The 10,301-nt window shown below is 42.1% G+C and overlaps 1 protein-coding gene across 9 annotated transcripts in view; it reads left to right on the top strand.

The window, feature by feature from the left end:
- The first annotated feature begins 1,068 nt into the window (after window positions 1–1,068).
- The window catches only part of RUFY2 (RUN and FYVE domain containing 2), a 31,373-nt gene continuing 22,140 nt past the window's right edge, over window positions 1,069–10,301 (top strand). For 3 of the 9 annotated variants that reach the window (XR_011142271.1, XR_011142270.1, XM_068950867.1), the window contains exons 1-6: window positions 1,908–2,865; window positions 3,938–4,111; window positions 4,554–4,671; window positions 6,163–6,264; window positions 7,386–7,509; window positions 9,990–10,051. Coding sequence is in view for 6 of the 9 variants with exons in the window: in XM_068950867.1 (XP_068806968.1) it covers window positions 2,700–2,865; window positions 3,938–4,111; window positions 4,554–4,671; window positions 6,163–6,264; window positions 7,386–7,509; window positions 9,990–10,051 (746 nt within the window). In the remaining 3 variants the exon portion in view is untranslated. Of the gene's footprint in view, window positions 1,163–1,508; window positions 1,729–1,899; window positions 2,866–3,937; window positions 4,112–4,553; window positions 4,672–6,162; window positions 6,265–7,385; window positions 7,510–9,989; window positions 10,052–10,301 lie in introns of those variants that run through there. The other 6 variants (XM_068950866.1, XM_068950868.1, XM_009675855.2 and 3 more) reach the window with 6 other exon arrangements.

Genomic DNA, 10,301 nt, shown 5'->3' with positions numbered 1-10,301 from the left:
AAGTAGCATAAATTACTTATTCACTGTCTTTAAAGTATGGCTTTCTAATGCAGAAACACTCATTGATAGTGCTGGAAGTGTAACAGATACAGGTTGAGCGCTGTCTTAATGATGAGCATGTTGCTGGGATTCCTAAAAATAAAATAATGTAGGAATCTGTTGTATGCCAGACTAATGGGTTCAGAGCCTGAATTAGCACTGTTAAATATTTAAATTTATAGGTCCCTTTTTTTCTTTTAAGGGGGGTGGGAATCATACAGTATTGGAAAAGCTGTAAGAAGATGTTCTGTTCTTAAAAAAAAAAAATTTTTTTTTTTTACACTATAGTCTCAGAAGTAGGATGGGGAGGGGGAAGTGAAGCACCCACATTTTGTTCTACAGCTTGCTATTTAACTTTTATTGAAAAGGGGTTAGGGGTAAGATTATGATTTGAATAATCACTTAAAAAAAATAGTGTCAAGGACACAGTAAGCATGAGATGAGATTCCCTCTCTATAGCTGATCTTTTACATGACAAAAGTGTTTGATCTTAAACTCTTAAGAGCTGTGGGGCTTCAGCGTTTTTGGTTTTCTGGTCAAATTTCTCTGTGTACCTTCCCCCCCCCCTTTTTTTTTCTTAATAATGCTGAAATGTCTGAGATTTGTCTTTGAAAAGGCCAGCTTCTTTTCCAAACACCTTATTCTTAATACTGAACTCCAAGCGATTTTTTTTTGAGGGGTGGGGGGAAAGGGGGTGACCCTAAGCTCCTGTAAGAGCTACAGTCATGGCATCTTTGCTTGAAGGTATGAGAGGTGTGCGTTTCTAAAATGTGTTACTGCGCTTTGGAGAACCGTTATTCGGAAGAAACGGTCAGGGGTTCACGGGAATGAGCCGCCAGAGAAAGAACGGGCCCTGTTTTATGCAAGTCTCGGATCGTGCCGAAGCCCCCCACCGCTTAAGAGTGCCCTCACGCTTGCTCAGCAGCGCGGGCACCGTCCTTGTGCAGTTAGAGGTAGCCATCCTTTGGCCAGCGGGCGGGTCCTCCCGCCGCCGGGGGCGCCCTGGGGCGCGGCGGAGGCCGGGCCCGCGCCGCGGCAGACGGGGGAGGAGCAGCGGGGCCCGCAGGGAGCGGCCGGGGCGGCTCCTCCTGCTGCTGCTGCTGCTGCTGCTCTCCAGCCATGGGTAAGCGGCGCCCGGGGCAGCGCGGGGCCGGGGTGGGGGGGGGCTTTGGGGGTCCTGCCCTGCCGGCATGGCTCGGCTCGGCTCGGCGGGGCGCGGTGCGGTGCGGTGCCCGCCGCCGCTCGGGGCCAGCGGAGCAGGGGCGCGGCGGCGGCGCCGAGCCCCCCGCTGCGGCGGCCGCCCGTAGGCAGAGCCCCGCCGGGAAGGACGGCGGGCGAGTGGCGCGGCGGAGGAAATGGCGGGGTGGGGGAGAGGGGGAGGGGTGGCGCGGCCGTTGGGGGCTGCGCGGCCGTTGAGGCGGCCGCGTCACGGCGGGGCGCGACCGTTAGGGCGGCGGCGGGTTTTCTCTCCCTCAGGAGCCGGGGTGGCTGCAGCTGGCGCTCGCGGAGACGAGGCGGTGCGGCGTTTCCCGCTGGCTGCCAGGGTAGCCCGAAGGAAGGCTGCTGCGGTCTGTAGGTTTTAGTGACTGCACGCTTTTCACGGGAATACTGCTTGTAACGAGCTTTTGGCTGCTCGTCCGGGCTGGAAGAAGACTCTCTCTTGGGTCAAGCCTTGCCAGTCAGACTCTGGTGAGGCTAGTGAAATCGCTATCGCGTACCGACGCTCTCTTCAGCCACTGCTATTTTGATTGAGGAAAGCTCTTCGCAGTCCATCTTGTTCCCTGAGTCTGCCCCCATCAAATCCCTGAGCAGCAATTTCTAGAAAACACCCTATGTAAAATCTTTTTTTTTTTTTTTTTTTTAAAGAAGCAGATGAAGGAAAAGGAGCTGTACGCAGCTAGATAGTGTTTTGCAGTGGACCCAGAACATCTTTCTGAGTTGGAAAGACCAGCCAAGGGGGCTGACAATTAAAAGGATGTGCGGCTGTGCCTGTGGGGAGGATCAGCCCCAAAGCCCAAGTTAGGTTACTTGAAATAAAAGGAATCTGTAAAACGCCTTTGGGGAAATAGAGGGAATGTATAGCAGAGGAGAGGGATCCCACCTGGAATCTGAATCAAACAAGACTTTTCCTGTGACAAAGTTTGAGTTTAGTACTCTCAGTACCAAACCTGATGAGAGGGGAAGCCAATGTGAGCTTTGCTAATAGAAACGCTGTTGCTGCACGCCTGCCTCTGTTCCAGGAAGGGGCTACTGAGGCTGCATTTTTTTAGGGTCTATTTAGTCCCCTATGTTTGGACAGGCGACCGAGAAATAAACTGGGGAACTGTGACTGCTAATTAGTAACTACTGACCAAAGCACTGTCTCTGCTTGTCTGCTAATTGTCTCTTCCTGACAATTTTTAATATTTTCTGTTGAAGTCCTGGTAAGTTGTGAGGATATAAAAGCAATTTTTGAGGCTGTCTTGGGTATATCATAGTAATTTATTTCCTAGAAAACTGAGATAGGTTAGGCTGTATAATGACATAGTGATTTGATATTTGACAGGCAAATAGAAAAGTAAAAAAAAAAATCTAGATATCTGATAACTAAATACCTAAAGCTATGGTATGCAAGAAATCAGATAAGTAATTTTGTTACTGTTTGAGGAACATATTGAAGTATGGGTTCATCTGATACAGTGATTTTTTTTTTCCTTTCTTTAGTTTATACACCAACATTCCTAATTCTTTGTGCTTTCAGATGTCCAAGGAAGGTTAGGTCAGGTCATATACCGATAGTTGGATTTGCGGAGGAAGAGGTTGAGTTTTCCTCAAACACAAATGTGTGTATGTGTTTTGATATCTGTGGCTCAATCTTTTTAAAAAAATAAATCATCTGTGTTCGTCACTTATTCGTTTGCACTTCCTCTGCTGGATTTAATTGCAAATAGCAGAAAGCAGTAAATCATACCTTTCTTTGCATCTTTCCAAGTTACTTTGATCATGGTGAATAAACAGAGGGTCACTCTGTTTCTGTTTCAGCTTGGCAGTATAGAGGCTGGCTCGAGTGTTTGAAAAGGTTTATTAGAAAGTTAAAATAAACTAAAAATCTTCTGAACACTCTGGGTTCAATAGTTAAAGCTGTAAGAAGAACCTTGTCCATCTTGTCAGATTAAAGTTTTTAAAAAATCTAGGGTTTTACTGCTCAGGCTTAATCCCCAAATCTAGATTTTTGTAGTATTATGTTTTGCAGGCTTACCAAAAGTGTTTTTAAGTGGAACTTTCCAAGCAACCTTTTTTAGTATTTCTGAACTTTCCTATGTAGAAAATACTTTGTAGTTATATGAGGAACTTAAATCTCAGTTCTTCCAAACAATCCAAATGTGCACGTGTACAGTTTTCCTGAACCTACTCCAGTTTTACTCACGGAGACTGTTTACAGCATAAAAAGGAAAGTACGTGTTTATGTCACTGTGAAATTAGGGTCACTGTAGAAACTGATTATATACAAAAAAGAAGTATGAAGTCGTGAGTATGAACACAGCTTTGATGTCATGGTAAGGACACTGACTGTTGTTATGCAGCTGAGCTTTTGAGCACAGCACTGATCCCCATGTTAAGTTAATTCTGTTATTGACTACTACCAATATGAACAGAGACCAAGTAACTGGGAACTGACGTTTCCAGCCTCATTTGTTTGCTCAGCTATTAAAACAACATAAGAAACTGTAAGAGTGCTTGTTCTGGAGTGTGTGGTGTTCTCTAACATGGTTCTTTATAGCACTTACTAAGTTATTCCTTTGAGTTTATCTACGTTAAGATAAAATAGTTATTATTTGAACAAGGCGGCCATGAATCATTTTATTATTGTTATGTCTTCTAAAACTTGAACTATAACTATTTCTCTTTCTCGTCCTAGCTGTAAAAGACCCTACAGCTGTGGAAAGAGCAAATTTACTGAACATGGCTAAATTGAGTATCAAAGGACTCATTGAATCAGCTTTGAGCTTTGGTCGTACTCTGGATTCTGACTACCCTCCTTTGCAGCAGTTCTTTGTTGTCATGGAACACTGCCTGAAGCATGGCCTTAAAGGTGTGGTAACTGTTCTAGCTGCATGTTTCTCATACAAGGCTTAACGTTTTTCCCTGGTTGTTTCATGTATGAGATAAAATCATTCTGCCTTGTGTTGCTTTAAAAAGTAAATAAAATACATAAGTTGTTGCCTTTTGTAATCAATGTAATTACTTTTAGTACTTTACAACATACACTTCTACATTTACCAACTTTTTTCTTTTGTAAACCGTTTGTTATTGTAAATGATCGAGGGATTACCGGAACTGCAGATGTTACTTACGTCTTTAGTTAACTGCACTTTAGTTAGCCGTATTAGTTGAGTTCCAGTAGCAGCAATTTTATAGTCGCACCAAAGTAATTCTTAAGATTGCTTCTGACACTGGTGAATTGACTGCTTATTTTGAAGGAAGCTACTCCAGTAAATTAAATTAACTCAGCTATTGTATTTTCCTTTTGCTAGTAAGAAAATCCTTTTTAAGTTACAATAAAACCATCTGGGGTCCTCTGGAACTTGTGGAGAAGTTATATCCAGAAGCAGAGGAAATAGCAGCAAGTGTCAGAGATTTACCTGGCCTCAAGTAAGTTGTAATGGTAAAATATAGCAGGAACATATAGGAGCTGAATCAGAATGTACAGATGTCTACAAATTTCATTTCACATTAATGAAGCTTTTGAATAGCTAGCATAAAATATTGGGGGAAAGCATAGGTGATGTGTTTTGCAGGAAACAGCTGAAAATAGTAAGATTCTTCTGTTTCTTTTTTTCTTTTTTTCTTTTTTTTATATCTGTGGGAGAATTTTCTGAATGTTGGGCAAAAACCCTCTAAAAAGGAATGGGTTATGTAATGAGCAGTTCCTAAACTAGAACTGTGGCAAACACGTGAGTTCAATCAGCTAAGGTTGTATAAAAACAAAAGGTATAATACTGAAAGAGAAAGAATTAGGCCAGCTCTTTTGATGCTTGTGGTAGCATCCTGCAATGTAGGATCCTTCTCAAATATAAATTTCTACTGTAGAATACAGTCTCTTCATCCCTCTGCACTCCGCTTTTGTATTTAGCATTATAATTGGCTGTCCATTAAATTCCAGAAAGGTTTGGTTACCTTGTGATTGGTTATATGACAGCGTAGGAGGTTATTTATTTGCTGCTTTGGACCCTGTCTGAAGTGCAAAGGTACATAAATTATTATCTTCTCTTGTGTCAGGCTGGATGAAATAGCAGGATTTGCCGAGTATCAAACTTGCTGTCTTGATACAATGTATGTTTCTTTTTCATTTTTGTGCTTGCTGCTTTCTGAGCGTACAGGCCCTAGAAGAGGAGGCTGTAAATGTCTAAGTTTTAGTTCATTGGATATTCATGTTAACCAGTTAGATGCATTCTCATCCTTTTTGAAATGTCTGTCTAAGATATCCCTTTACAAATTTAGGGACATTATTTACCGCTAGAATTCAGTATATGTAGACCCAGAGAACTGGATTGGGAAGGCAAGCCTCCCAAGTAGCAGACATTCGGTTACTTTTCTCATAGTACCTCTGAAGACTATAAAGGAGTTGCAGAAGGGGATCTGAGCTGTTGTAGGCACTTTACTTCAGCTAGACACAGGACTTTCAAGATCATCTTCACAGGCACTGTCAGGTTAAGAGTGTGTTTACAGGATAAAAACACCACTCTTAAGAATTCTTTCCATCCCGCTAATGGTGCGTTGTGTGAAAACAGAGTACTTTTACATTCAACTTTCTACACGCTGTTGTATGTTCTCACTGTCCAGGCAAAGCAATTAAATTAACTGGCAGTGGCAGGCTCTTGTGCTTTTTCTCTACCAGTTCCTTCTAGGGTCTGCTCCTAAGCTCTTTTAAGTTGGTGAAAAATTTTCGGATGCTTTCTGAAAGTTTTGAATCAAAGCCTAGAAATTACATCTTCACTGGCTGTAGTTGCTTAACTAATAGTTTAAAATAACCTTGCAAAAATCTCAATTGCTCAGTCAGTAGACTGATAAGAAAATTAAGACAGTAAATTAATCAATATATTGTTAGTATTGGACTATTTCTTCTCCATCCTCCCTTTGCAGGACACCGCTGGGCCGTGCCCGTGCCTGGTTACGGTTAGCACTAATGCAAAAGAAAATGGCTGATTATCTTCGCTGCTTAATCATTCAGAGAGATCTTCTCAGGTAAACGATTAAGTAGATTTTGTTATAGAGTTGTATTTTAGAGCTGTGGTCTCCTGGACAAATATTGCTATATTCTATTTGCTACTTTTTGATGTATCCGTAGTGTAGCAAGACCCAGTTTTTGGCCTGTGGCCTGATTTTTTTTCCAGTGCTCAGGGCAGAGGGACCAAACACTACTGGGTCATCAAGACTGGGGGACAGCTGACAAGTGAAGAGATGATGTTCTGAGGGAAACCTCATCATGGTAGAGAGCCCTTCTGCAACATGCCTGACTGTTCTTTCATGGGTGAGGGTGATGGGGAAGTGCTCCCTCTTCATTCCTTGGCCATGCAGAAAGGTGGACTAGAAACCTCTGGAGAGGCGAAGAATTCACCCCTACCATATGCATAGTTTGCTACCAAGCAACCGTTGCATGGAGGACTAGTGCCTTGAAATTTCCTCTCCTTTCACTTTTCTAAAACTGGCATTGTTCTGGCATACTCAGCTTTACATTCTGTTATGCCCTATATAACTTCCTATTTGTGGTTGGGGTGGTTGAAGCACAAAGGGGAAAAAGGACTTGTCATCTTCATTGCCCTTCTGTAAGCTATGCATATCTAATCTCTTTTTATGGCTGCTTTAATTTCAAGCATGTATTCATTAAAGTCCAGAACTTTTTTGCACGTGAGGTAAAAATTTTTTTTTTCCAGCATGTTCTAGCATTTCTTAACAGCATAAGAATGGTCTGAGTCAGTTTGGCCAAACATCCATCTATTGAGCATACTCTCCAAGACTGGCTAATAGCAAGTGTATAGGGAAGAGTTTTTTGTGAGGGCAGAGGGGCAAGATGACTCTTACCCCCAAAGATGCCGAACCTTCCGTCAGCTTGTGACTCAGCTTTCTTGAGGCAAAGCTAGTGTTTTTGTTTTTAATAGCCTCTGAGACAGACCATTTACTTTCTAGTTTTAAATATTCATGGTGAACTCAAGGTATGGGCAGAGCCAGTTCATCTCTAAGAACATTGGAGTAAGGCTAAAGTAAGAGAAACAATTCATGTTTAGAAGTTACTTACTATTAATTTATCATATGTAAATTAACTAAATTCCACAGTGTAACAATTTGATGCAATTCTTATTTAACAGTGAATTTTATGAATATCATGCACTAATGATGGAGGAAGAAGGAGCGGTTATTGTTGGGCTGTTAGTTGGGTTAAATGTGATAGATGCTAACCTATGTGTAAAGGGAGAAGACCTAGATTCACAAGTAAGTCAATACAGGTAAAGTAATGTACATGTGGTCCGTAAGATTTTTATGTGCAGTAGTTTTGGTTACTCCAGACTTGTGACTGACTAGAACTTCTAGTAGAGATTTTTTACAAAAACTTGCTTTACATAATGTAATGAAGAGCTATAAGAGGGTGACTGCTTTCAGTCTACAAAGTGAGACTCGTTTCATAGAATCACAGAATGGTTGAAGTTGGAAGGGACCTCTGGAGATGGTCTAGTCCAACCTTCCTGCTCAAGCAGGGTCAGCTTAATCAGGCTGCCCAGGACCCCATCCAGGCACCTTATGAATATCTCCAAGGGTGGAGAGTCCACAACCTCTCTGGGCAGCCTGTGCCAGCGCTCAGTCACCTGCACAGTAAACAAGTTTTTCCTCATGTGCAGGTGGAATTTCCTGTGTTTGTGCCGGTTGCCTCTCCTTCTGTCACTGGGCACCACTGAAAAGGTGGTGTGAAGGTGCCACCTTCTTCACACCCTCCCTGCAGATGCTTAAACACACTGACCAGATCTCCCCTGAGCCTTCTCTTCTCCAGGCTGAACAGGCCCAGCTCCCTCAGCCTTTCCTCATAGGAGAGATGCTTCAGTCCCTTAAGCGTCTTTGTAGCCCTTCACTGGACGCGCTCCAGGAGCTCCATGTCCCTCTTGTACTGGGGAGCCCAGAACTGGACACAGCACTCCAGGTGTGGCCTCCCCAGGACTGAGTAGAGGGGCAGGATCACCTCTCCCGACCTGTTGGCAACACTCATTCCTAACGCACCCCCAGGATTCCGCTGGCCGCCTTTGCTGCAAGGGCACATTGCTGCCTCACGGTCAACTTGTTGTCCATCAGGACGCCCAGGTCCTTCTCTGCAGAGCTGCTTTCCAGCAGGTCAGCCCCTAGCCTCTACTGGTGCATGGGATTATTCCTCCCCAGGTACAGGACTCTGCCCTTGCCTTTGCTGAACTTCATGAGGTTGATTTCTTCCCATCTCTCCAGCCTGTCGAGATCCTTCTGAATGGCAGGGTAGCCCTCTGGTGTATCAACCACTCCTCCTAGTTTTATGTCATCAACAGTAGCGTTTCAGTAGCATTCCGTTTTGACTTCAAACTCTGTTTTTGTTTTTTCCATAAAAATCTTAACAAGATATTATCAAAGGCAGATGCACAAGTATTTATGTGTGTGTATATATACACACATGTATGTGTGCATGTGTATGCATATATACTTAGCCTCTGTTCAACCCTAGTAATTCTTGTCCAACTTTTTGGAAAAATTCTTAGCAGTTTAAGTGATTATTATTGTGTTTCAGCATATATTTGATGAAAAAGCAATTTCTATGGCAAAGAAAGGCTATGACTAGTTAAGTATGTGTGTTATTGAATCATAGGGCTGACTTGCCTTTGATTATTCCTTCTAATTACTACCTAATGTTTTAGGCACCGATCTTACATACCATAAGACATAGGCAGCGTTGAAAAGACTGTAATTCCAGAAGACTTATCGATATGCTCTTCTCAGTATTGAGAATTAAATGTGTGTATTACAAAATAGCTATTGCTAGCTACGTCTTTGTTATCTAGGTAGGTCACTTGGTGGCTTTCTTGTATGAGGGGAGGTAAAACTTATTTTCAGAAGGTAATAGTGGCTGTCCGGATGAGTGTTTACAGTAATTCTGTTTGTGAAAAGTAGTGCAAGTAAGGCATGTTCCTCAGGGAAGCCAGAAGAAACAAGCAGTAGTGAGCAAAAAGGGAGACTTGTGAAGGATGATGGATGTCACATCCAGGAGCATAGAAATAGTGTTAGAAGAAAACTGTTTGATGGGGAAACGTGTGTACACACATATGGAGGTTATATATATTAGAAACTTTTGGAGGACAGACTTTTATAAAAGATATGGAAGGAACAAGTGAAAAACAATATAGGAATCAAAGAGGAGAGCGTCATACAAGCCAAGAAAGTGTTATACTTAACAAGTCACTTATATTTGAAAGCTAAAGGGAGCTCAAGAAGGAAACAGGTAGATTAGAGAGACTGAAATACGTTTATGAAGAGTTTGTTAGAGGCAAGAAGGGAGCAGTATCAGTAAAGCAAATGGGGCTAAGTATTTATAGAGGTTCATGGATAGAGGTGGAAGCAGAACTCATCATAATGTCATTTATAGCATATATGATTAAATGAAAGTCTTCTTGTAAGTTCTTGACTAAACTCAGTCAAATATAAGTCATCTTTTCTTAGTACCGAAACAGATTCAGTTCATTGCATGTTTGTTTTGTTTCAAAGGGAAAATTCTTAACTAATATGTGAGACTACTTTTTTTTAAAAGAATTGTAAAAATGTTACTGTTATTTTGTGCTTCAGTTAAATGGATCAATCTGAGAAAAGCTGGTGTAACTGAGATTTTAGTAATTACGTAGATACAAAACCATGAATAACAGTAGCAGTTACTTGTATAGTATGAAACTCTGTTTTCTTTCCCATAGGTTGGGGTGATTGATTTCTCTATGTATTTAAAGAGTGATGACGACATTGGGGGTAAGGAAAGGTATGTTCTCCCCAAATACCTCTGATTTGCTTATTAATAAATTATTTCTTGGATGGTGTCCTCCTCTTTGTAGAGATAAGTCAGGTTCCCAAGAGATGAAGTTTCCTAATCTCACAGTCTTGAGAAAGATCATGCAGTACATTGTTCTGTATTACTAGTTAGTTGGCACGATGTTTGTACCCTGTAGCAAGCCAGAGCAACGTCACCTATTTCCTTTACCTGATGGCCAATGTTGGAGAGTTTCAGGATG

The sequence above is a fragment of the Struthio camelus genome, chromosome 7 (genome assembly GCF_040807025.1).
Source record: "Struthio camelus isolate bStrCam1 chromosome 7, bStrCam1.hap1, whole genome shotgun sequence".
NCBI classification, from domain to species: domain Eukaryota; kingdom Metazoa; phylum Chordata; class Aves; order Struthioniformes; family Struthionidae; genus Struthio; species Struthio camelus.
This window is presented reverse-complemented; position numbering and strand designations above follow the sequence as displayed.